Source organism: Stigmatopora nigra, chromosome 4 (genome assembly GCF_051989575.1).
Source record: "Stigmatopora nigra isolate UIUO_SnigA chromosome 4, RoL_Snig_1.1, whole genome shotgun sequence".
NCBI classification, from domain to species: domain Eukaryota; kingdom Metazoa; phylum Chordata; class Actinopteri; order Syngnathiformes; family Syngnathidae; genus Stigmatopora; species Stigmatopora nigra.
Window position 1 is genome coordinate 18,373,988 of NC_135511.1, and position 27,364 is coordinate 18,401,351.

The 27,364-nt window shown below is 40.6% G+C and overlaps 3 protein-coding genes across 6 annotated transcripts; 1 reads left to right on the forward strand and 2 right to left on the reverse strand.

Annotated features, from left to right (window-relative positions):
* Positions 1-81: 81 nt before the first annotated feature.
* On the forward strand, positions 82-8,306 carry ppil2 (peptidylprolyl isomerase (cyclophilin)-like 2). The gene is made up of 20 exons (XM_077715961.1): positions 82-242; positions 382-431; positions 812-857; positions 949-1,011; positions 1,084-1,135; positions 1,339-1,390; positions 1,487-1,578; positions 1,667-1,756; positions 1,839-1,914; positions 1,985-2,145; positions 3,139-3,214; positions 3,639-3,745; positions 5,082-5,171; positions 6,116-6,149; positions 6,966-7,083; positions 7,158-7,214; positions 7,286-7,358; positions 7,425-7,487; positions 7,571-7,719; positions 8,102-8,306. Exons 1-20 carry the CDS (start codon positions 211-213, stop codon positions 8,208-8,210), a joined length of 1,590 nt encoding a protein of 529 aa, XP_077572087.1. The 5' UTR covers positions 82-210; the 3' UTR covers positions 8,211-8,306.
* Positions 8,307-10,593: 2,287 nt separating this feature from the next.
* ypel1 (yippee-like 1) lies at positions 10,594-17,257 on the reverse strand. 4 transcript variants are annotated; one of them, XM_077715457.1, is made up of 5 exons: positions 16,898-17,257; positions 13,443-13,721; positions 13,325-13,368; positions 13,111-13,219; positions 10,594-12,693 (listed from the first exon to the last, which is right to left on the reverse strand). In XM_077715457.1, the coding sequence occupies exons 2-5, from the start codon at positions 13,557-13,559 to the stop codon at positions 12,604-12,606; spliced, it is 360 nt and encodes a 119-aa protein (XP_077571583.1). In that variant the 5' UTR covers positions 13,560-13,721; positions 16,898-17,257; the 3' UTR covers positions 10,594-12,603. The 4 variants fall into 4 exon arrangements, with proteins under 4 accessions (XP_077571583.1, XP_077571582.1, XP_077571584.1 ...); XM_077715456.1 differs by lacking the exon at positions 16,898-17,257 and adding an exon at positions 15,328-15,672; XM_077715458.1 differs by lacking the exon at positions 16,898-17,257 and adding an exon at positions 15,143-15,320.
* Positions 17,258-18,844: 1,587 nt separating this feature from the next.
* On the reverse strand, positions 18,845-27,114 carry mapk1 (mitogen-activated protein kinase 1). Its single transcript, XM_077714692.1, has 9 exons — positions 26,726-27,114; positions 22,700-22,882; positions 22,434-22,623; positions 22,253-22,369; positions 21,594-21,708; positions 21,389-21,520; positions 20,879-20,988; positions 20,689-20,810; positions 18,845-20,486 (listed from the first exon to the last, which is right to left on the reverse strand). Exons 1-8 carry the CDS (start codon positions 26,866-26,868, stop codon positions 20,694-20,696), a joined length of 1,107 nt encoding a protein of 368 aa, XP_077570818.1. The 5' UTR covers positions 26,869-27,114; the 3' UTR covers positions 18,845-20,486; positions 20,689-20,693.
* Positions 27,115-27,364: the final 250 nt, after the last annotated feature.

Below are 27,364 nucleotides of genomic sequence, written 5' to 3' on the forward strand. Positions count from 1 at the left end.
TTTCTGTCATAAACAATGATTCACTGGTTAATTTGACGATTATCAAATTGCTATTAGTCAATGTCACCTATAGGGGGCGATCGAGGACTTTCCCCAATAATAAACTGCGCAATAAGGAAGAGCGTTTGGCTATCTTTGGTTAGCTAAAAACAACACGGCAACTCGCTGCATATCCATTTTTAAAGCAGTTAACTCCAAAAAAGACAAAAGATGGGGAAGCGACAGCACCAAAAGGACAAAATGTAAGTTTGACGTCACCATAAATATACGTTAAGTTAGCTAAAATCCTTTTAACACCCTGATGTTGTTAGCTTTATAGCTTATGCTAGCCTGCTAACTTTATTCTAGCTGTATTTTGATTATTCTTTCTCATCCACTTAGGTACATTACGTGTACAGAGTACACTAATTTCTATGGAGGCAAACGGGCGGGTAAGAATATTCTTTCTACTTTTCAAAACACAATTTTATCGGTATTTGCTTAGTTTTACACTGAACATTTTGCTACGTCCGTTTACGGAAATAAACAACAAATCAAGCTATATCATAATCTTGGATATACCTAATCCATCGGAAAATGACGTCACATTACCTCCATACAAAAATGTCAATATGAAACTATTATGGCTAATTAGTGTTCTTTGACTGTCTAAAAATACTTTAAAAAAAACTACATTTATTGTATGTTATCCTCACAAGTGTCGCGGGGTGCTGGAGTTTTTCTCAGATTAGGGTTGTTAAAATATGTGCCTATGCATTACATTTGAATGATGTGTTGTATTTTTGTAATTGTACCTTGTTTTGACTGTCAGAAATCCCACGGACCAACTTCCGACGACTCCCATTCGACCATTGCAGGTGAGACATTTTCTCAACTGGCCTGTTGTTATTGTCGTGTACACCAAAGCAGACTCTTGTCGCCAACCATTTTTGTTCCTCTCTTCCTCAGCTTGTCCCTTCAGCCATTTTCATATCCCGTGTGCACGGCGGATGGCATCGTCTTTGACCTCCTGTTAGTACGCTCATATTTGACCACGACCATGTTCTGTCGTATAGTAGTTGAGATGTGTCCTCTTTCTTTTAGGAGCATTATTCCATGGATCAAGAAGTATGGGACTAATCCAATATCTGGGGAGGTAGGAGAAACACAAAATTAAAAAAAAAGATTTTACAAAAACATTTGTATTAACTATTGCTCACGATAGATTATGTGAATTTAAAATTGTCCCTCAGTAGCAGCCACCAAAACCATTTTAATACTAAGGGTTGCCAACTATGAAATACTTTGTCTTTTGGGTGTAATTTTGACTTATTTATGTTTTTGTTTTTTTCTATGTAGAAACTAGAAGCCAAGGCACTCGTCAGACTCAACTTTGTCAAAAACAACGATGGTAATCGTCTCAAATTTTGTCAAAAAAGGCTCTTTTTCCTGTGAAAAATCTTAACCGGTTGCTAAATTGAACTTATTTTTTTCTACATTATTCCAGGCAAATATCACTGCCCCGTTCTTTACTCCGTTTTCACCAACAATTCTCACATTGTCGCCAATAAAGTCACCGGCAACGTTTTCTGCAATGAGGTTAGTCGACAACATACCTGTTTAATAATAATGAAAGCTTTAAAAAGAATGTTTGTTTACTGCTGCTAGTATGTGCTTCTAATTTCAGGCAGTAGAACAGCTTAACATCAAGACTAAAAGTTTTAAAGATCTACTGACAGATGAACCATTTACCAGGAAAGACATCATCACACTTCAGGTCAGTTTTACTTAATAATGCTCCATTTAAAAATACTAATCAGTAAGAAATGATCAAATAATCAATATTTTTACTTGGGCAGGATCCAACAAACCTGGACAAGTTTAACGTGTCAGAGTTTTTCCACGTGAAGAATGACCTCAAAGTCCTGGATCCAGGTCAAATATTTGCAAGAGCTTGACTTATCTGGAAGAAAATACATAGTAATGTTTTGGTGTTGTGTTTTAGAGGAAGAGAAGGCCATGCAGGAACCTACATATCACCTGAAGACCACTAACCTGGAGACCCGTGAGACACTGGCCGAGCTGTACAAGGACTACAAGGGGGACCAGATACTTGCTGCCACCATGAAGGAGCCTGAGACCAAGAAGACGGACAAACTCAACATGGTAAGTGGGAACATGGTAACACGGCAGATTTGGGAGACGTGATGAAGTTTGCCTTGGCTCACCACTGGTGAGCCACCGAAAGGATGTCATGCGCACTCTGTCCAGAAGAGGGAGACAAACACAAGCAAATAAACTCATGCATGTCATTAAATGGTATGCAAGTCCTTGTTTTGGTAAAATACGTCTAAAATTAAAACATTCAAAAAAAACATTTTTGTTGTTGACAATTTAAGTATTAATGTTAATATTATGTTATTTCCAACTGACAAAACCAAATATACAATTACAGTAATCCCCGATTATTGCGTCTTCACTTATCACGAATTCACTACTTTTTTCCGCTATTAATTTTTTTTAAAAAACATTTTTAAAATTATTTTTAAGGTCATAAAGTTCCGTCAGAAAAGCTTTATGGGTAATTTGTTAGGAGACCGTTACTAAAGACCTGAAATTTAGGGGAAAAAAAACAATGGGTTGGAAAGTCTATTAGAAATTTTAAGGGTACACTTAAGTAGGGAATAAAAAAATCCCTGTAGTAGAATTATCCATACCAATTCTCGAATTTAAATGACTATACAGCGGAATTTGAACAATAATGTAAAACATGACTAAGTTTCACAGTAATAAAATGCCAAATTGACACATTGATTCATTCATAGAAAGAAGCTTTCTTCCATTTTAGCACCTCCATCTGCGCGCAAAGGCAACTTTAATCAGAGTCGTGCCACATCTCGTGTTTGGCGGCGGGAGAATGTAGGTCAGACGGCGGCGCTAATGTCTGCACGCCAACTAGAACATGGATCTACTTACCCACGATGACGACTTGGGACTGTTACCGCACCATTTATTACATTCAGAAGGCCTCTTACGACTGTGGAAGCATTCTTTATGTGTCTAGTGTACATTTGGGTCAACCTAATGACATAAAGTAGAAAAGGAAACATTAGTCATCATCATTCAAAAATTGAAAACAATGTTTTTTCTTTCTTTCAGGCTCACTACTCGACGGGCAGGGTCGCGGCCTCTTTCACATCCACGGCCATGACACCGGCCACCATGAATCATGCAGGTAATTAAAAAAATAAAAATAATGAACTAGGGTCAAAATGATTTTTGAACTAAAACACAGAAAAATGGATTAAAAATTTACAATTATGGATTAAAATCCCTGAATATTCCTTTTTTTTATAGATCTAAAACACTTTATTTTAGCTTTTTTTTTAAATATATTTTTAGATTTTACAAAATGATTTTTTAACAAAAAACTGGATTTAAAAAAATGACAATTCTTGATTTAAAAGGGGGAAAATCAGGAAATGTAATATCCATCTATACTCCATTTAAATTTGATCCTGAAACAGAAAGTCGGCATGATTGACTTTCTCGGACCGCACAAAACGATGCGGCGGGCCATATTTGGCCCCCGGGCCGCCACTTTGACACCTTTGCTGTAAGTTATTGACTTTATCATCTTTATCACTCTTTTGTCTCAGACGCCATCGCCGACGACACGGTGCGCTACAGCTACGTCAAAAAGAAAGGTTACGTCCGCCTGCACACCAACAAAGGAGACCTCAACGTGGAGATACACTGTGACAAGGTATGTAGCCATTTTTATTTTTTTGAACCATTGGCTATCACCTCAGCCAATGGGGAGGCTGCGTGGACACACTCCCCTTCCCCGCGTCTTCTATTTGCGTCCCACTGTTTAGGAATTGATGAGCGGCGCAAGCATGTCGCATACGCGCTGCATAACACACACACACACGCAACCTCAGCTCACCTTGCTGAAAGGTCATGTGACCAACAGATAAATGCTGATTGGACGCTGTGTCACATGACATTTTAATGGTCATTATCGTTAATAGCCTTCAACGGAGTAGGATAAAATAAATGACAAATGATACTTTGCAGCTTGACCTTAAATAAACAGATTTTTTCCCTAAAAAAAGACATGGAAATGTGCAGTAATTCCCACAGTAAAAAACAGCTGTGATTAGTCAAGTATAAAAGTACTCAACGCCTACACAAATGTATTTTTAAAACTAAGAGCCTCATGAGTGATCTATCAAAGCCAGCAGAATTCTGGGAATTTATGTCACTACATACTGGGAAAAGAAATATTTAAAAAACAGTATTTTGCTTACTTACTGATCCTTGTGTAAATTTTGTGGTACTAAACCAAGACCATTTTAGATATAATATTTAGATATTTTTTTTAAAATGGATTGAAATCTCTATACATCTAAAACAATGTTTTAGCTTTTTCTTAATGAATTTTTTTCTGATTTTACAAAATGATTTTTGAACTAAAAACACAGAGAATGGATTAAAAAATGACAATTATTGATTTAAAAGGGGTAAAATCAGGAAAAGTAATATACATCAATATTTGAATTTGATCTTAAAACAGAGTCAACAAAATAATCCTAAAGTATTAGATTAGAGACACTCACCTTTAAATACCTGATCGGAAATCGGACCTGATTGGGTTTAAAAGGTTTATAATTCTTATTAAAAGGGTCACAAAGTAATCTAACCCATCTGAAAAGGTGGTTTGTATTCATTTATGCATGCACGCCTTTAAAAAAAAAAAGAGAAAAATGAAACTAGTCAACTCAAGCATGTCACATGACAACAAATTACGTCGATCATTCCGAGGCGTCGCCGCCGCTGTTGTCGTTTAGCGTCGCTAAGACCATTCGAGCGTGAACCTTCACGGTGACATCCCCAATCTAAAAAATTCTATTCTAATAAATAGCTCCGGCGCCCGGCCAACACGTAAATGGGTCGGGAATGACGTCAATGCCGTTTGTTTATTTATCCAAAGATCGCATTTTGGAGGCCGAAAGGCCAGTTGACAACTATTACCGTCAATCGTGGCTGAGTCAGTTGATAAAATTGCCAATAAGTGGGTTTTTTTGGTGCTTTTTCAGGTTCCCAAAGCGGGGGAGAACTTTATTGGCCTGTGTAAAAAAGGTTACTACGACGGCACCGTCTTCCACAGATCCATCCGGAATTTTATGGTAAGAATAAAGAGCCCAAGTGGATTTTTGTACATGTCCCATGATGCATTGCGTCTAGCTGTTAAGCAGCCATGAGATTGATTTGACCTCAAGAAGAAAGCGTGGAAATACATTATGCAATTCTTCATTTCCACAAATTCCCGGACAACGTTAGTACTAGGAAATCATAATTTTTAATCTTGATGATTTATTAGCAATGGTATGCACAAGTAAGTTTTTTCATGTTTTATGCAAGATGGGTATTTTTTTCTTCTCATTTAATTAGTAGACATTAAAATAAATGTTGTTTAGCATTTTATCTGTTTATCTTTTCTCTATTTTGAATTAAATGACCCTATTGACAAATATGGTGTATTAGCGAGAAAATTTGGCGAATTTTAACATGCAGGTGGCTTCAATTACCAAGACGAAAAAAAATAATAAAATAAAATCAACTTTACCTAGACTTTTTTATTAAAGTGGGCGGAGCCTCCCAAGATGACATCATCAAAGTCCTCAATCAATCTTGCAAGCTTCATTGGGACTTAGTATTGTAGCATACTGTAGATATACTTTTCAACCTGTCAAAAAAAAAACTCATTATTAGTCTACGAAATATGTTTATATATAATTAAACTTGCAGGATATGTTGCTAATATGAAACAAAACAGGGTTAACGGTCGGAAAAATAATTTTGCCAATCCCCGAGAAAGACATTTCGCAACTATTATAAACCTTGCGGGTCAAAGTTCACATAAATCAGAAAAATGGAATTAGGGATTATTATCCAATGTGCTTTTGGGGTCACAAGGTCAACGGTCAGAGGTCAGAAAAGGAATATGGCGTTAATTTAAGAACATAGCTTTCTTCTCTTATAATAATTGGCTTTATTTGGTCTAGTTTTAAGGAATATGAACTTGTCTTTTTGATTTAACCACATTATTATGATTATTTTTCCTTTTTAGATTCAAGGAGGCGACCCAAGCGGCACGGGAACAGGTACGGACCGACAGTGACGGCACATTTTGAGCCTTACATAACCGCCACTCTGTATTCAATTATTCACAGTTCCTTTTTTGGGAGTGTGTAAACACACGTAGGAGGAGCCCGCTTCTAAATTTACTCGGCAGAAAAAGGGGCACTAAAGATGCAAAAAGGGGGAGGGAGGGAGCAAGGATGGGTCTGGTTCTTTTTTTAAAAGACCTAGAACTAAAAGGGCAGCCATTTTGAACAGTTGGAAGTCAATTGGACAGCAAAACCTAATCGTTTACCACCATTTCATGTGGAGGTGAAATGTCAGCTGGATGATCAATTATGCACAAATGTCACTCGTCTTGTTGGCCACCGACAGCGCGGTGTGCATTTACATACTTCCTGCTTAGTCCTCGTTTAATTTTGCTCTATCGCCCAAAAAGAGTCAAACGCATAGAAATCGCAGTCAATTATTGGAAAACAATTCATTTGTAAACGGCTAATTAACTCGTGAATCCATTGCATTATATACTTTATTATTACCTTCTACTTAAATCATACACCACAAAGATAGTGTAAAACATGGGTGTCAAAGTGGCGGCCTGGGGGCCAAATCTGGCCAGCCGCATTATTTTGTGCGGCCCGAAAAAGTAAATTTCAAGTGCTGAATTTCTGTTTTAGGATCAAATTAAAATGAAGAGTATAGATGTATATTACATTTCCTCGCTAAATTTTTTTTTTAGATCTATAAAAACGGAATATTCAGGGATTTTAAATCCATTTATTAAAAAATAATAATCTAAATATTATATGGCAAAAGTTTGGGTTTTTTTGTGCTTCCAGGTGGAGAATCGTTTTGGGGCAAACCTTTCAAGGACGAGTTCCGACCCAACCTGTCCCACACGGGCCGGGGGATTCTTAGCATGGCCAATTCGGGTCCAAACACCAACAAGTCTCAATTGTAAGAAAACGAGTGTGTGTGCATGTGGGGGGTGACGTTCCGTAAAAATGATGTTTGCTTCTCTTTTCCAACAGTTTCATCACATTCCGCTCCTGCACTTACCTGGACAGGAAACACATGGTGTTTGGAAGGTAAAATCCGGAATCCAAAATCCGCTTTTCTAAGTCTGGCAAATTTGCGATTTCTGTTTTTCCCTTCGCAGGGTCGTCGGCGGTTTCGAAGCGTTGACGGCTATGGAGAACGTGGAGAGCGACGTCAAGACGGACAAACCAAAGGTGAGGGTCCTATCAGATCGGGAATAGTTTGGCCGGCTCACTCACGCATTTGTCGTTTTCCTTCAGTCGGAAATCAAGATCATCAACGCCACGGTCTTCGTGGACCCGTACGAAGAGGCCGATGCCGAGGTTGACTACCGTTTTCGATCTCGAACCCATTTGCCGAGTCCGTTTTCTTTCCGGAGTTGACGATTTTGCTTGTCGCTTATCAGATCACGGCAGAGCGCCTGAAAGAAGAGCAGAAGAAGTCAGAAGAGGAGGAGCAGAGGCAGGCTAGCGCCTCCTTAAGGAAGGCCAAGGAATCGCAGGCGCCCAAGGCCTTCAAGCTAGGCGTTGGGAAATATATCAATCCCACCGCGACGTGAGTAAGCCGACGACCTTTTGTGATTGACAACATTTAATTATGTACCAAAAAGTTGCTCATTGATTTTGAGGTCAAAGGTTATATATTAGTGTTCACGATAAGTCAACAAATTAGGTGACTGTTATCAAACTTGGCTGGAAATTTTTGTAATATGGGAGAGATGATTAAATTTGAAGGTATTGAGGTCAAAGGTCGCAATGAGCGAGAGAAGGAATTTAATGATAATCAAGAACAAATTGGCCTATTTAACTCAAATTTGTCAAGTAGGTGAAACATGACATTTTGGTTGAAATACGGCAAAGCTTTGAATTTGGCCGCTTAGGCTGAAATCTGCCTTAATTTTTTTAAAATTTATTTCTATTTTTGTGTGACCTTCCAGGAAACGCCCAAACCCCGAAGAAGAAAGTGGACCATCAACCAGTGGGACGGCCACTTTGGCCAAAAAGCCCAAAGGAAAGTCCACCTTGGCTGATTTTAGCTCCTGGTAGCAACAATGTATTCAGTCCAATTTTTATTTTTATTTTTTCACTTGTATTATTTGAACCGTCAATGCATAATAAAGACACTTTTTTTCCTTTTGTGAACATGACGCACTCTAATATGGAAATGAAGGCTATGAAAAAAAGGCAATGGACAGCACTTCATGTTCCTTGTTTTTTTAATAACCTTAATGGACCTCATTAGGTTGAGAATATTAAACAGGTTTGTGCTTCTGTTGTCATGGAAATGTTCCTTTTTAAAGGAAGCAAAACCAATATGAAAAGCAGCTGGCGGCCATTTGCGGCTTTTAAAAGGGTGACATGAAAGTGGCGTCTTATCTCCAAATCAAAGCATGTGGCTCACTAAAGGATTAATACGTAATTGCTCATAAGATAAGTCATACAGTGCAGAAAATTGTAATGATTTTGCTTTTCTAAATCAAAATATATGCATTATTTTTGACCAAACACAAAAAATATATTTTTTTTTAAGATGAAATAAAACAACACCAAAATATAAAATATATTTGAACAATGAGATTTTATATGCAATTTGGATTAAAAAAACACCAACAAATCATTTGTTAAATTAAATATTTCAATAGAAAAAATATGTATCATGACTATTTTACACTAAAATTCATGTAGGCCACACTAAATATGACTATAACCTACAAAATGTTTTTTTTAAATGTCTAAATGTCAAATGTTATGTTAAAAGCATTTTGGATTGAACCAGTCATATATGTATTTTAAATAACTGAATTAAAATTACAATGCATTATTTGCATTATATTTTCTTCAGGATTACATCATAATTGTTTATTTATGACATCACCCGCTGCTCCAATTGGTCAACGCGACCATCAATCACACAACAGGTGGTCCACGATGCAGTGCTCGTGTCGCCTTGGCAACGACAGAATTTAGTGCCTTTGTTTGCCGTTGATGTTGCAGCCAAGACAGAACCAAAACAACATGTCTTCCGTTTGCTGTGTGTGTGTGTGTGTGTGTGTGTTACTGCGGCACCCCAAGTGTCCAGAATGACCCCACCCCCTACAGCTGTGACTCACCTCAGGAAGGGGGGGGGGCTTCACTGATGACATCACACCCTAAAAATAGAAGCATTTTTGGAGCGTGCTTGTGAGGGAAAACAACAGGCGTATTCCAGGTTTTACAGCTGAGGCGTTTGGGGCATCGCCGTCGTCATGGTGACCACGTGACCGCATGAGCTGGATAGACAAGTCATGGCGACGACGTTTAATAAGTTAATTGGAAGTTTTACTAATAATGATTATATAATATTGATCGTAACTTTCCTGCTTTATTTGTTTGCCTTGACGGATTAAGAGGGGCACAAAAACATTTAAAAGCGTGTAACAGTTTAGCAAAACATAAAATGTAATAAACTATGATCAAAATTTATAACTGAAAAAATGAACCGACTTTGTAAAAAAAAAACTACACGAAAATGAGTTTAATCCACTCATTGATTTCGCTGTGTATACCACACGCACCTGTTTATATGCGTTTTTACCAGCAGAGGGCACTGCACTCTGTTTGTATTTCATGCGAGGGGCGAGGAAGAAAAAGAACTCCAGTTTTGCTAATTGTTAGCACCTTGTTGCTAACAAAACCCATAGTCCAAACTTTTTTGTTCATTGAAACTTTTGTCATTTTCTAAATAAATAGCACAGCGCGTACCCCCACATACCCAAACGGTCGAGCGAGTGAATTACATTAGCATTCCTGCGGCTTAAAAGTTAATTTTCAAGTTCAAACATTAGGCGCGAAATGGCTACTATTTCGGCTACTTTGAATGTCGGTGGATCTTACCTCGTTAGCTTGACGTCGTTCGACCTTTCTGCAGCTTTTTCTCCTCCTTGCTAACACTTTTATTTATCTTTTAATGTCGAATTAACTTTTTAAGTCGCTTATCATTCTCCTTCGCTGCACCTTTCCTTTTCCGTGCCTTTTTGTTTGTTTGTTTGTTTGTTTGTAGAAGTGCATTCATTTCCGCCTCACTTCTCAGGGGCGGGGTTAGTGAATAATTTGCGTCATTTCATTGGACGAAATCAGCGTCCCCAGGAATCAACCAATGGAGCGCGTAAATTGTTGCTGGGTCACGATTGAGAACCTTCCTTTAAAAACAATGGCAGTAATCCTATTCACTGCTAGTTCAGGTACATGTATAAATTTTACAGACTATGTATTGTGGTATAATTACAATATGGAGTATATATAGCATAAGATATATTTAAAAAAAATAAAAGCTTTAAATGAATTATTATAATCACCAAAACAAACAGGATTTTATTAAATTTCTGAATAGAAAATGTGAACTAGTGTCATTAAGGTAGCCCTCGGCTAATGACAAAAGTACACGTGAACATGGCATTGAAAATTTATTGTGATATCAGATAGACGAGTGAAAAGCCCGGCGTGAGACGTCATCCGTCTTGCCAGGCAGAACGCAAAGCAGCATGGGAACTACCCCACAAGGAAAAACAGAAGAGGCACAAACAATAATAACAATAATAATGATAATGATAGTCATAATATAAATACAACATGCTGCTTGTGGCGCTCGCCACTGTCACATGACATCAGACAAGTAAACAAGTCGGCATTAACCGGCAAGAAAAATGTTTTTTTTTTGTTGTTTCATCCTAGCTGGCGAAATTTGAAAAAATTAAACATTCCACACCTTTTTGGATCTCGCCATGAGGACAACGGACATTTTTGAGGGTGCTTAAGAAGGAGCTCCTTCTTGTTTACGGTCCAAAAAAATGAAAAAATAATAAAAATAAACCCTCCTCGTTTTGTTAAATGATTTAAAAACAAGTGAGGAGATCCAAAATTGGGATAAAAGCACCGCTAAGGCCAGCGAGTAATAAATAACAGGAAGTACAATCACGTGTGCGGCTTAAAGAAAGCAAAATAAAAGCAAGGGGCGGGGCTAGATGACCGTGAGAGATTCCAGCTCGGCTAGGCGGAGCAAAGCGGTCGGTGGGCGGGGCAAAGTGCTTCCGGTCGGGGCCGTAACGGTAGAAATAGACGTAGAAAAAAGCTTAAATATGTATGTACAAAATGGGGGGGGACAATTTCTCCGCCGTTTTTTATCGTTCAAGTAGAGTGGCTAACGCTAATGCTAACTTTGTACGATTGGAGAAAAAAAATCGGCGGCAATGGAACTGACCTTCGCCGGCAAAGTAATCCATCGTTTTTTTTCTGGTGGCTGAGGGGGCGGAGTTTCACACCGCAAAACGTACATAGGGCGGGGGGGTGTATTTTGCGGAGGCGTGTGATTGGCCGCGGCTTGGAGGCCAAGTGATGGATGAGGAATTTGGATAAAAGTGGCCTGAGTGAAAATGGAAAAAAGGGGTTAAAAAAGGCATTAAATTAAATCAGAAACTGTTTGTTAGAAATCAAAAATACATAAATTTGTCCAGTTTTGGACAAACACAAAATCCGCTTTTAAACCTGACTTAAACCCTAAAAAGAACCTATCATTCAAAGTCATAACTCCAAAAAGTAAACTAATTCTATCAGAATTTTTTTTGCAAAAAAATGTAACTATTCAACTCCCACAAAAAAATTAAAACCATCAGCCAATCAGAATAAAACAATTTACAAATATTAATAAAACCTGAAAATAGAGAAAAAAAGTCTCATACCTGTACCAGCAAATCCAAAATAATGGAAAAAAATGAGATTGTCATTTTTTTTGCGTCTATTGGTGTAAAATTAAAACAGCCAAAATAAAAATGACCATATACCAGAATCTTCAAAAAACAACCAATTGCCACCAGCAGCCATCTTATAAAAAAAATCAAAGTCTAAATTGCCAAATTTTCCTGAAAAAAAAAAAAACAAATTTTGGACCTCCAAGCTTACACGAACGAAACAAAAACCTCAGCAAAGTGCAAAAGGCATGGTACGCCAAGAACACACGTGTGCTTGACAGCAAGACATTGACTGTGTACTATATATATATAATATTTATCTATAAATATTTCCATTGATTTAAAAACCTATGTATGAATATGAATATGCTAAATATCTTTTTTTGACTCTATGGAACTGCAATCAACATTCGTCAAATGGAACCAGCCACTCTTGCGTTACCAAAACACCACAAATAAGACAGCTACCTATCTTCATATATATATCTATATATATATATAAATCCACCTCCAGTATTCCTACTTCCATATTCATGATTTCGAAAATACTGCTTGGACCTTTTTTCGTAACGTGAACGGACCAGTTGGGTCCAAAAAAATAAAAAATAGGGGAAATATTGTCGATAAAAATCAACTCAAGGGGCGACCGGATTGACGTCCGATCTGAGTCCCAACGGATTAGAGGCGAGCGTTCGAAACCGACGGGAGGGCGGAGCTCACTCCCATCCGTTGTCTTTGATCATGTGAGCCAGCTCGATGATGAATTTCCCCTCTTTGTACTTCTGGCTGCTCTCAAAGGCGTGCTCCTGACAACAAGAGAAAAAAAAAAGCGAGCGTTAGCTTGGGACCCGGGAAGGCGTTAGCTTGGACGTGGCAGGCGTTAGCTTGGACGTGGGAAGGCGTTAGCTTAGCTGCGGCAGGTGTTAGCTTAGCCGCAACAGGTGTTAGCTTAGCTGCGGCTGGCATTAGCTTGGGCCCGGGAAGGCATTAGCTTAGCCACGGCAGACGTTAGCTTGGACCCGGGAAGGTGTTAGCTTAGCCTTGGCAGAGGTTAGCTTAGCTTTGGCAACAGTCAGATTAGCCTTGGCAACAGTTAGATTAGCCTTGGCAACAGTTAGATTAGCCTTGGCAGGTGTTAGCTTGGCCAAAGCAGGCAGTAGCTTGGATCCAGGAAAGCGTTAGCTTAGCCGCTCTGCCCCCCGAAAACCCGCCCGGCAACTCACATATTTCCAGCCCAGGGTGGTTTTGCAGTTTTCGCAGTAGATGTCAGCCACGGCATGAAGACCCGTGAGGAGAACCCGCTCCTCGGCCGGACCGCAACCCACGTTCACCCTGAAGCAAAGGACAACGTCCATCAACCACTGTTGGCGGGCGCCGCCATTTTACAATACAAACAGTTTGAGAAGCAATGGAGGTTTGTGATGGAGATTGACTTACACAGAGTTAAAGAGGTACGCTCGTCCTTGGCTGCCCTGAAATGACTGAAAACACAAAAAGAGATTGACGCCAATGTCCATGGACCGGTCACGTCAATCCGGTAATTTCTGACGCCTACCTTGGAGATGAGCTCGTCGTGGTTGGCCAGGTGCGCCCTGCAGTGCACGCAACTGTACGTGCGGTGGCAACTGGGCAGGTAAGCCTGGAAGGTCTTGGACTTGGTCATCTTGACCATATCCAGGGGCCGCGCCTCCGCGTCGGGACCGGACGCCTCGCCGCTTCGCTGGACTTGCTGACAGAAGAGACACTGGAGGATGCAAGCCAGGGCCGTCGTGGTGCCGGTGGGCTCGGCGGGCGGGTGGCGGCTCCACGCCGACGCCGCGCCAGGAAATCACACCTGTCGGTGGGAGGGCGGGGTTGAATAGGGGGGCTGTGCATTTTTAATTTTATTTAAACATTTGAAAAAGTTAATAGAACTCCCCTAAAAATAAATATTGCAAAAATGAAATACAAAAAAAATTACAAATAACACTCGGGAGTACGACATCTAAAATGGATTGGACGTCTATCACCGTCAATGGAAACCAATGAGTTAAATGAATGGCATTTAAAGGGTTTAAATGGTTGTCTATGGGCGATGGCGTCACAACATAAAACCATGCGGCCGTTCTGTCAATCAAACTCGATAGGGGCGGGACAAGGACGTCCTCTTTATTATTGATTGGCACTCAGTTGTCGTTGGAGGGCGCTGTTTCTCCCCTCCTCCTTTTGTCTTTTTAGTTAACGCGAGAAAACATGTTTCTACGCTGAAAAAACACTTCAAACGTCTCACTTTGCGGATAAAGTTAAACTTTAGCTTCTTATATGGAAAAATCAAGGCAATTAAGCATTTTTAAACATTCAATAGGGGGTGACACAAAAGAAAAATTGATTTGTGAAACGCTCACGTTTTGGATGCAAAGTCACATTTTTGTTTCGCTGAGCAAAACACCCACAAATCAAGTTATATCGTACCCCAAAGAACAGAAAATTCGAAAACGAACAAACAAAGAGCGCAACAGAAAGTAAGCATGTGGCACGCACGCACACACACACGCGCACACAAAAGTGGTCCATCAACGCGTGTGTGCGTGCGTGACAACCAGCTCTCATCTAACATCTAATTAGCTCACTTTAATTAAGCCTCGCACACAAATGTTCATCGTCTGTGATCGTAATGCGCGTGCGCAATCCCACTTTAGACAACAATGTGGTCCTAAACTCATCAAACAAGTGATCATTTTCGACGCCTGGTGCTTTCCGAACCATTTTTAGAACAACACAAAACATTTTAACAAACCATGACGCCAACTACCACTTACTTCCTCCCTTTTATTACTGATTTACAATCTATGACACCATTAACGATTAAAATGGCCAAAAATCTTAATTTTTGTTTTTCCCACCATGCTTCGGTAACTGAAGGCACCACAACACCTTTTTTGTCGTGTTTTGTAAAGTTGAATTAAGTTGTCATACTTCAATTGCTCGCGTTAGTCCAAACAAAAGACTTATTTCGAGTTGCATCGATGTCATCGTCAAATTACCTTACAAAACAACGTTTGAAAAAGCAACATTTCTTTATCCCTCTTCGTCGTCTTTTGTTTGGTAGTACAGGTGAGAAAAGGAAAAGCGAAGAGGAAGCAAGCAGGTCAAGTGACAACAAAGAGAAAAACACTCACAGGGGAAGTGCGGACAATAACCTCACTGCCTTTTCGAGACCAAACAAGACTTTTCCACATTGAAACTCTCATATTTTCAACCTAATTAAACGCTTACTGGATCTTTTGTGTCAACTTGGACGTCCACTAAGCTCAGAGCAACAGCGTGCTCGTTTTTCCCAGCTTGTCGTTTGAGTCGTGAAGCCTACACGACAACACGGCTCACATATTTACTTTCGGCTAAGACTAAAATATAAACACAAATCATTCCATATCGAGAGGAAAAAAAGTATTGTCACGCACCTGAATATTTGCTGAGACGGACGACAGCCTGTCGAGCACGTAAACGCAGCAAACGCAACACAAGCTTCTTGTTGTCGTCACAATCTCCGCGTAAAAGTCATCGCGTTCGCTTGTGATCCATGCGTTTGAATGTGTCGGCTCAGCGGGGAAGTGTGAGGCCAGCGACGGCTCGCATTTTGGTCACCACGCGAGCTTTTGTTGTCTTTTGTTGTGCGCGTCTCGCGCTGGCCTGCCCGCTTCAGTATTGAAACGTCACCCACGTGGGCGGGCACTTCCCAATGATTGACGGCGAAATGAACCAATCAGCAAAGGCGCTGCCTTCACGTCCCTTTGGGATATATACATAGATAGAACAACGCATGGAGATGTTTATCTCCACATTTCCTGTCTTTTTTTTAAATGGCCAGACTATCGACTGTAATCACATGATACATAACGCGTTTTTTTACGCCTATTCAATTGTACCCGTTTACTTTCAACTACTTAAACGCGACGGACGTGCGCCATATTCTTAATCTGATTACCCCATTCCTATTCTTAGTACGATTAACCTTGTCTTTTGTGTGGCACACATATGACATATCTAGGGATACCTCTCATTTACCCCATTCGGGTCAATTATGCAAGTAATTGATTCGGTGTTGCGTTATTACTGCATATGCTCGGCTCGTGTTATTTTTTCTGACATTCGACAGATACGGATTTATTGCCAAACATTGAGGCGAAATCAAACACCATGCTGTTATTACGAATAAGGTGTTAAGGATAAGACGTGTAATCATAATTTTCAAAATAAATCAGAAGCAGTATGATATTTTCGAGTTTCCAAGTCGTCGTGTTTACTGGTCATATTATTTCCCATGTGACTTGAACGCGCCAAACGTTCACAGCCCCGGATGTGTAAATAAATACAGGACGAGAAAATGAATTTCACGTGTTAAAACACCCAAACAGATACGATTACTTTTTTTGTTCCTGCTAAGAATGTATCATTTTACGTCAAGCCTCGTCGTTTGAGTCGTCAAACGAACTGTCATATTTAATCAATCATGGAGCTAGCTGAGGTCACTTTAAAGTCACCCACACACGCTGGGTTAATTTTAGAAAGGCTCAATCAATAAAACGTCTCATTGTGCCGAAGAGATCTGGACTCCCCGTGAGTAATTCAATTAAAGCAATTTAAAAAAAATAAAAACAGCTGAGCTGAGTTGGACAGTGGTGGTGACGTCACGGCCCACAGTTACGAACAGACAATGTTTTATTTTTTTTTATGCAGCTGTTGGCTGACTAGAACGAAAACAACAGCAGTGTCGAAATGACCGAGGCGTTCATCAACACAACACCGCAGAGACACAAACGTTGGCTGCTTTGCTGAATAACCGTCCCAAAAACAATAATAAATCCAACAGGGGTGCAATTCAAGTGTCAACCACCTTTAAAATAATCCCCCTTAAGCAAAATAGGCTCGCATTTGCTAAAATAACAAGAAAATCTCGAATTAAAAACGAGCTGAATTGGTTATGAGACGTTCAGAGTGCAGCAAACGTGTCCTCCAAAGCAGGTCACTTACCCCCGAAAACACTCGTTGACTCCCGGGGAGCCCGTACGGTAATCACCGTCCCATGCAGACAGCAGTGGCAGCACGTCTAGGCCGCCCGAACGCCCACGTAAGGCGGCCTGGCGGTGGGACGAGACTCGCTTGTTTGCTGGATCCTCTCGAACGTGTGGCAATTAGTCAATCCAGACGAGGGCGCCTCTCTCTCGGCCATGAGCTTCTAAAGCCAGTCCGCGTTCCTCGTCTGGTTTCTCCTTCGATCTCTGGTGATCAGTACTTGGGAGAAAGAGAAATGAGCTGCATCGTGACAGAGGTAAAGAGTTATAAAACGCACAGGTTGCGATTTAAAACTTGGCTCAAAGTGCAAATAAAGCAGCTTTTCTTTCTAATGCTTGTGCTACATTGACGTGCTGTGGGGAATTTCAGTATCACCAACTCCTCATGCGTAAATTTACATTTGTATTCTTTGTCACATTCGATAAAGTTGGCTAATGACTCCAAAAAACATCTAAAATTAATCCAGACCCAACTTTTACCATATCAACTGTTAATATAGAGAAGTAAACTAACTTTTGGCCACTCTTCCATGACTGCTGTTTCTTTTGTTATAAGCGAATTCACACACATCTGTGTGCCTTTTTAGGGTTAATCAAATGTGAGATAATTAGGTGTTAACTGTGTGCTCCTACAATCCCTCCTTTTTAAACATTTTCTCCTATTTCGAAGCAGAAACGACAATGTCCGAGTTCTTTGCGAGACCGCAATGGCAGCAGAAGCCTAGCTACTAAACCGCGGCTACAAATAGCATCCAATACGCGACGAGCACAACCGTAGCCTGACCAATCATCGACGCGATTGGGCGGGTCTGAGAGAAAACAGCCAATGGAAAGCGGTGAAGTGAGAGCGAAGAAGCCTGGCTTGTTTTCGACTGCGCGCGCCGCCGACGATAGACACGTGTCCGACGTCAAGATACACCAATGCGCATGCGTGGGCTGCGTCACCACGTGGTTGGCTCTCAAGTAAACAAAAACTGCCAATGGAGAGACGTCATCGTTTTAAGCAGAAATGATCATTTTTTTGTCACCTGATATCACATGAATGGCCTTTGGGACTTTCATCTGAATAAATTGTTTTATTATTTTCATCAAACGGCTTTTGTTAATATTGGTAAAAATATATTTAGTGGTGAAGTGAAATGATGTTAGCACGTTTTGAATCGAGCTTACAAACAATCCCGAATGATGGACAAATATTGGGGTAATACATGTCTTTATTTATCTTTTTTTTCTCTCCAATTTAAACACATTTTTTTTGCTCCAAAGATAGCAAGCTTTTTGGTAATGTGTATCTATTGATTGTTAAGAGCGGTCCAATAACATTTTTTTCTGTTTTTCTTATTATTGGCTTGCAAAGAACATCATTTTTCACTTTTTAAAAACAGTCTTCAAAAACAAATGCAAAATTCTTCACACAACATCAAAATTAAACTGACCCAAAAAAAAAACAATTTTGCAGCAGACACTTCAAAAAACATAAGCGTTTTTCCTTTATAATCTTTTTTTTCTCTTCACAAATTGATCGAAACACAAAGTGAAGCAACAATATCATTTAGTGTCTGATAGAAACAAAACATTCATCGGACAATAAAAATATTTAAAAAAAAAAACAAAAGGGGGAAAAATATAAACATTTTTTCCACGTATCGCGCGCAACATTTTTTTTTAAATGTACAAAGCTCACTTTTTTTCTTTTTACCGACCAATCACGTCAGAAGCTGCACACGCACACGGAATTGTCAAAAAAGGCACAAACAGACACAAAAGAACGGAGCACGAGCGCTGATTAGCACACAAACCGTCCCGCCACCGCCATTTCCCACTGCCTTTGAACGCCTCTCCCCCCGAACAAATACACTGTTGACTTTTAGGCCTCCTGCAGACAAAGTGCTAAACAAGTAATTTAAATTTCAATTTGTGGCCAGGCCGCGCCTGCTCAACACTTTCAGTGCCATCGACGTTGATAAAAGTCCAATTGTGTCTTTTGTTTTTACCTCTACGTTATTTTTTTGTAGCTACTGGTAGACGTTCAATCCATTTGAACAGGGAGGGCTGCATTAACATATGTTAACTCCCTGCCGGATCTCCCAGTTCCAATAGAACGGAGGTCTGTCTGTCAAATGGCAAATAAAGAGTTAATTAAAGGAGCAATATGTAGATTGGAGGCTAAAATCGGTACTGCGACTAGAAAGGGTACACATCCCTTTTATTTTTCCTCTTTGGGTTGCCAGATAAGTACTAGAATATCGAGTGGGTAGCTTTGTTGGTCAATATAAAAGAAAACCGGCTACTTTCAAAACTAGTACACTTATATTTAGTACTAGTACAAGTTCAGGAAAGTAAAGGTAACCATTGTTCGGAACAAGTACCAGTTTGAATCGTTTTACTATGACAAAACATTTTGAGTACAGGTGCATAGGCTTTTCTTAATTTTGTGGCAACCTGGACGAAGACAGAGTACCTCTCGCGATTGGCTGATTTTAAACAATAACTTTTTTTGAGCGGGTAGATAATAAGAAAATGTCCCCTTGACGTCTAATGAAATATTAGGGCCATTCCACAAATAATCAAAGTGCAAATCTCCCATATTGCTCGTTTAAAGCAATTATTTTTATTTAGAAAGAAACCCGCTCTGTACAATATTTCTCTTTAGCTCGCATCAATCACCCACAACGACCGATGAGCCTATTAGCTTTAGCGGCCGCTTTAGCATAGCCTGGCTAGCGTAGCTGCATGCTAATCGGAGCTTAAGTGCTACGTTTGGAAACGGCAACCTTTGTTTCGATCGGCCACATGTAAAAAAAAAATCAAAATAAAAAGAAAGAAAAGGAGGGCGCTTGAGCACCGTGTCGGAGGCGGAACGTACGTTAAAGGCCCGTGTGGCACTTGACATGCTCTTTGTATACACAGCTGCTAACAGTCATGCAGAGGGGGAGCTGGGGGGCACGCTAGCTTGCGCATACACCGAGAAAAATCGAGTCCGTTTCCCACCACCACAAGCACATTATTTTTTTAAACCATTTAGAAAGGATAAACTACGGGGAAGGGGTGTTTTCTGTCCCTTTCAAAACACATTAAGACAGTCCCGCGCAGGCAAAAACACAAGACGTACAATAACAGGACGATTCGGGAGGCGAATCGTCAGAACCATGGCTTTTTTTGTTGTTTTTTTATGACTCTTTGCATAAATCACTCGTTTTTGGGGGGCTGCATAAGCGGGCGATGATTTGAAAAAAAATAAAGCAAAAAAAACAAAAATGGCATTTTTTAAAGAAAGGAATCGAACCAAGTCGCCGGCCGGTTAGAGCGCCCACTTAACCACCCTCCCTCCCTCTTAGGGGAACGACGGACTGATTAGTTCCTGACGCCATTCCTGAGCAAAGTGGACTTGACGAGCGACAGCTGAGGATTCTGGGAATCAAAAGGGGAAAAATACAGTAGAAAATAAAAAAATAGGGACGGGGACAAAAAAAAAAACAATAACAAATAAATCACAAGTGGCGGGGGCGGAGTTTGAATTTTGAGGTGGGACAGCGACAACGCATCATCTGCAGGATAAAAAAAATAATATATATTTTATAAATTTCATTTAACTTTTTTAATTTTTTTTAATTCTATCTTTTTCTTCATTTTGATCTTATTGTCTCATTTAAAACATTATTTTTATGCCGTATTGCCTATTGAATATTCTTGATATAAGACCCCGTTGGTTAAAAATAACGAAATGACCTTAAAAATTGTACGACTGACCTGGGTTAGGATCGGAAAGCCGTCTGAAAGCGTGACGTCTCCTCGAAGATCAACTCCTTGAGCGTCTCCTTGGGGAGGTCGTCCAACTCCATGTCGAACTTGAACGGCGCCTCGGCCACGGGCTGCGGCGGACGCGACAGCGAAACGTTGGGATTGGCCGGGGCGGGACGCAAAAGTGGAAATGGCTCACCTCGTCCGTGGGGTCGTAGTACTGCTCCAGGTAGGGATGCGCCAGGGCCTCCTCCACTTCGATGCGCTTGTGAGGGTTGAAGGTGAGCATTTTGTCCAACAGATCCAACGCTGCCAAGAAATAAAAATAGCAGTAATGTCAAAAAATCTCCAGTAGAGGGAACGAAAGTAACTCGTTCGCTCTAATAGACTGGTGTGTCGCAGGAAGGAAAAATTACTTTTCAGCAAAATATCGGTAATGTGGCAAGTTGTTCAGTAGAGGGCGACAAAGCGACTCGTTCGTTCAGACCAAACCAGTGGAACCTCCCAATAAATCATATATTGGAATATTTCAGGAGATAATTTGTAATATAACGATATTAAAATTGAATAAGTACATTTTGGAATATGACAATATTTACTTTGGTTATTTTTAATGTCATGTGAAGCCTTTTGACGATGTAAGGTCGATGTGTAAAATTACATATTAAAATACTTTTTTTTTTGAATCCACAAACACACTTGAACACACCTTTGGCATCAGCGTTAGGGAAGAGACGATTCCAGGGAACTTTGCATCGCACTGGCAGAGACAGGAGATAATTCCTGGCTTTAATATTGATGATGCAGTTGAGGTCTTCTTGAGAAGGAGAACCCAGGATTCCTGAGGACCAAAATGTGCACGTGTTAGTCAGGCCAGGAGGTCAAACCCTATCTTGAAACTATCTTGGTCTTACCCAGGATGTGGTTGAGTTGATCCAGGTAGTGTTTCCCGGGAAATATGGGTCGGTTAGACAACATCTCGGCCAGGATGCAGCCCACGGACCAGATGTCGATGGACTTGGTGTAGCCCTGAAAAAAACACAACCCGGAGATGTGATGTCAATATTAACTAGTGGCGGCGGGAGGAACTGCAGTTTTACGTTATGCCATACGAAAGAAGGTAGGTACGTATGAGAAAAAAAAATAAAGATAAATACATTCATTCTAGCCTAAAATTGTTGCTAATGGGAAATACTGGCTTCTGATTGGTCTGTATCAACTCCATTTCATGTGGGTCGGACCATTTTAGATAGATTTAGATGTTTTTTAAATAAATGGACTAAAATCCCTGAATATTCCGTTTTTTATAGATCTATAACAATGTTTATTTTAGCTTTTCTTTAAACATTTTAGATTTTACAAAATGATTTTCTCGGGCCGCACAAAATGATGCGGCGGGCCAGATTTGGCCCCCGGGCCGCCACTTTTACACACATTTCAGAAGGATACAAAATTTGGCAAACCAATTCCAGTGGGACCAAACTGGTAACCAGCTAAGTAGTGCTTAGGACAATAAAGGCTCCTACAATGGTACAGATCTCTTATTTTGAAGGGTTATTGGAAAAAGGCTCACCTTGGAGTTGAGCATGATCTCGGGCGCTCGATACCAACGCGTGGCCACGTACTCCGTCAGGAAGCCGGTGTGGTCGTGGTCCGGGTCGGCCACGCGGGCCAGGCCAAAGTCGCAGATCTGAAAATGGCAACAACGGTTAGGACGTGCGTCCGCAAAAAAAAAAAAAGACAATGTGCCTTACCTTGAGATCGCAGGTGGTGTTGAGCAGGAGATTGGACGGCTTGAGATCACGGTGCAGCACGTTGGCCGAGTGGATGTACTTGAGGCCTCGCAGGATCTGGTAGAGGAAGTAGCAAATGTGGTCGTTGCTCAAGTGCTGCGTTTTCAGCAGCTTGTACAGGTCCGTTTCCATCAGGTCCTGCACAATGTAACTGGTAAAAAGGTCAAGGGAAGATTCCGGAAGGGACGAAGAGGCCGCGGACGGACACCGAGGGGGTACAAGGATACACGTCCTTCATCTGCTCGATGGTGGGCGTACGGATGATGTCGTTGATGCCGATGATGTTCTCGTGCTTGAAGCGAAGGAGGATCTTGATCTCGCGCAGCGTGCGCTGGCAGTACGTCTGGTGCTCGAAGGGGCTGATCTTCTTGATGGCCACGCGGAGTTTGTTGTCGCGGTCGTACGCCGAGCTGGGGGGGAAAAAATGGAAATTAAAAATTATTTTCAGATGGCAATGTTTAAAAAAAAATGGCAAGTGAGAAGCTCATTTTTCCCACGGTCCTTGAATGTTTCATTAGCAACTATTTTCATGTCTGTCAATCAGGATAATTTAAGAATGAATAAAGGTATCAGGGTCCAATTGGAATGATAAGTTTGCATTATGAAAGGGTAAAGGAGTTACATTTTAGGGGGGTTGAGGTCAAAGGTCAACAAGGTCAGAAAGGGAGTTTTGTGATGATTTCTTGCAAGATTAGACTAGAACTTTATTTATTTGGTTGCAGTAGCCAGCACAAACACAGAAGACATTGTAGACCTAGCTAAAAAAAATGGAGCAACACACAAGTCCACAAGGGGGGCATTGTGTAGACTGAGACTGAGGTTAAATATGCAGAATCACTCTTTCAAGATAATTTATCTTAAATTTGCATGGTAGGTGATGAGAATAGAAACTGTTAAAGGTCAAAAATATGATATATCTTACTTGACAATCAAACATATCTAGTTTTACGACGACGGCTGCTGGTTTTCGCCATGTAGTGATTGGTTGTATTTATTTTATTTTTTTAAAAAGCTGCAGAAAGCAAAGAACGCCCACACGCACGGTGGGATAGAAGCCGAAAAGCGGTTGCCGTGGTGACCAGCCAATGTAAACAGCAGCGTGCCAACCTTCTGCCAGGGATATGGGACTGACCTTCCTTTCCACTTGGCTGTGAGGAATGTGTCTGTGTATGGATGTGTATATATATGTGTGTGTGTGTGTGTGTGTGTGTGTGCGTGCGTGTATGTGGAGTAGTGTGGGAGGAAGCAATGTGTGTGTGTGGGAGGCAAAACTGCAAGATACTAACGGCGGCTTGTGCCGCACTCAGCGTGACGCCAACGCGTTCATCTTTTCGGCGCGTTTATAGAAAAATACCACTACAAGTACAACAAAAGGTTGACCGTCAAGCCATGGAACACCGGCGTCCAATCCGTTCGCTCGGCTGGGCCAATGAGATTTCGTGTGGGCCAGAGTCGTTTATTTTTTGGGGCCGGAAAAGACAAATTAGTGGATTGTGCTTGTTTCATTGGCAATGGCAGGGAATGAGTTCATTTGATGTCAATTTTGGGACATTTTTGGTCATTTTTTGGGGGATTTTTTTCAAATCATTTTTGGTCTTTTTTGGGGATTTTTTAAAAATCACTTTTGCGACATTTCTGATCATTTTTGGGACATTTTTGATCATTTTGGGGAATTTTTTGATCATTTTTGGGAATTTTTTGATCATTTTTGGGATTTTTTTGATCATTTCTTATTTATTTTTTAGGGAGTTTCTGGGATGCTTTTTATAGTTTGAGTTATTGCTTAACCAGCGAAAGTCCTGACGCATTAATTAGCTGCACCCAATTTTTCTTTCCTGCAAAACAAGTTTGCCTGAATTTGAACAAGATGTTCGTTGTGTTGTTGTTATGTTGTGCGTCATTTTGTTGGCGTGTACCATATTTTAGAAGCATATAAGTCGTATTTGTAAGTAAATATGATGATTTTTCTTAACATTTTTCCTTCAAAGTAACACACTTGTACATTGGGGATTAGGGGGCGGCTTATTCGCGATAAATTGTAAAATCCAGCAATTTAAGGGCAATTTTAAGTTTCTTAACTGGGATGTAGAAATGAATTGGACACCTCTCGACCTGAAGCACACCTAATTTCCTTTTTAAAAAAATGCAACTTGTTTTTTCCACTTAATCACTCTGTTTGACAGGTTTAACTTGTATCCAGGTGCGACTTATAGTGCAACTAATACGGTTCTTTTTCAACGGTTCAACATTTTAGCCTTATTTTACTATAACAAAATGCTCAAAGTGTTCCTTTTCATTCTTTTTTTTCCAAACGACGACAACATTCACGTCGCATTTCCTGTTTCTTCATCTTTGGCAGTGTTGCCATGGAGACGAGAACGCAAAAGGCTTCACGCCTCAACCTCCGGCACGTTATGTAACGCCATGTTACCATGACGCCGTATTTAAAAAAAAAAAGAAGATGGGGGAAGGGTTGAAGCAGTTCGCTACATACAGACTCAGAGGAACAAGGGGACATTGCGAAGGCCATCATAGAAAAGTCCTACGTTGCACAAAGACCCTGAACGCACCACAAGCTGACCCTCTCCGCAGCCAAGTTTAAATGACGAAAAATTGGGGGGAAAAAGTAGCTTTTCAGAACGAAAAAGTCATTTTTTTGCGGTCTTCCGGATTGTTAGCTTTAAAAAAAGATGTTCAAATGAGACGGAGAGATTTATTGAAATAATTTTTGCCATTTTTGCGACAACTTGGACAAAAGTAATGATATAGTCCGGTATATATAAAAACAAAATGGCGTGATGAAGGTGTAGCTAACGAAGACGTTATAATGTTTTTTTTTTGCGCCAATTTGTCAGCCGCAATCACATAAACGACATCCGATCCTCGGGTTCCGATCCTTGGCCATCGGCGGTGAGGGTGGGGAGCGGCTAATGATGTCACAGGCGGAGGGGTTGCCACGGAGACTAGCGCCACAATGGCGTTTCAAGGGGACAGCGGCGACTGGGGTAACAAGACGATGCTCCGAGCTGACGCAAAAATCTCTCGCAAAATGACGACTTCAGGGAAAAAAAACATGCAAATTATGTTATACAATTATTTAAAATTGATCCTTTAGTGGCACATTTTGGTCCTTGTTATGTTTGTTTCTTCCTTTTGTTCAGTTCTACTTGTACAAGAGCACATCAGGGTCTCAGATTAAAGATTGACTTGTCTATAAAAGCGTTATCGCGACTGTTATCTTTACGAGCGGTCATTTGTTCTTCAGAATATGGTTGAATATTGTCCTTTTTTTCCGCCGTTGGCTTGGCAAATATGGTATTCATCCTTTCATAGGGGGCTCATTTAAGTGATTGGCGGTGCCAGACGTCTAATCTATTTTCACTGGCAGGGAAATATGGCTGCCAGACTTCTCAGACCAAACAAATTGGACATTTTGGGTCCTTAATTGTATAACAATATGATGAAATGGTTGTCTATCAAATTCAATAGCAAGTAATGGGTTAAATACTAATCCATTTAATGGGTGTCTGTGTATAGATTCATTTTAAAACATATTTTTGCAAAAATAGTTGATAATAAAGAACATATTTGGGTGACATAAGACGATTTTTGAATGAAAGGATACACGATACAATGAAAAATAAGAAATAATTATACATTACAATGTGTAACAGAGGAATGGAAACTTTCCCATAATAATTTAAATGCATTTTCCGCCTCAAATAGCAATATGTTCTGTTATTAAAGACATATTGTATATCATAAAACAACGATACAAATCTGAACTAGCATTCAATGTTCAACCATATTAAATTTTAAGGGCATGATAATAAAAAATATCTTTGACAAATGCAACCGAAATAGACTTTTTATGTTTTAGCATAACTGTTTTTCAAACATTTTTTTTGTCAAATACGTTACACTAAAAAGGAAAACTAGACGAAAAAACACTTACGGGCGACGATTAAATCACTTTTTCTAAAAAGGAAATCTGTTGATTGAGCCAAGAGTTGAACTAAAAAAAAAAGCGTTTCTGTTCATAAAAAGGTCACGCCGGGGTTAGAAAGAGATATAAACACGCCATTATGGGTGTCATTTTGCTGCATAAAGTGACAAATTGACGGCTTTTAACGCGACAGCAAAGCAAAATGAAGCCAGCGTTAGCCGAGTTGCTAAGCTAACTAGCTAACCGGAGGCGTCTCCTTAGTTCGCGTGAGGCGGCTTCAGGGTGCTCGGCGCGCGGCCTTACTCACCACACCATCCCGTAGGCTCCTTCACCGATGTAGGAAAGGTTGCTGTAGCGAGGCCCGACGTCGAATGCCTGCCCGCGTACCAACTCGGTACCCGAGCCGGGGTTGAGGCCGCCGACTGGGGCTGACACCGCCGCTGTCGCCATAATGAACGTTTAGTTGGCCTCCAATTCGCTTCTTTCCCCCAGTTTGAGTCGGACTCCGAAAAGGACGAGGAAATGGACGACTTTTTTTTGGGCTGGAGGGAGGCCTTCGGCGCGACCGTGGAACGAGTCCTTGGGGGAGGGAGAAGAGCACCACCGGCCGTGGAGGAGCTGCGAGTGGCGGCCAGGCAGCCCAAGTTAGTGCAGCAGGAAATAAGGTTGGTCATGTGATCCACTCCATTTATTAGCCTTATTCTGAACGACCTGTAGAGCGTTCTGCGTGGGAACAAAAACAGTGAAAGGGTGAAAAAAACTCGAGCAATGACGTTATTAGTCGTCGAAAAAATATGTTTCATCTCATTTTCTGAACAGCTTTATCCTCAGTAGGTTCGCAGGGGGTGCTGGAGCCCATCCCAGCAGACACCCTGAATGGGTGGGCAGTCAATCACAAGGAGAGAAAACAGACAACCAATCACTCATTTAGAGTGTCCAATCAGCC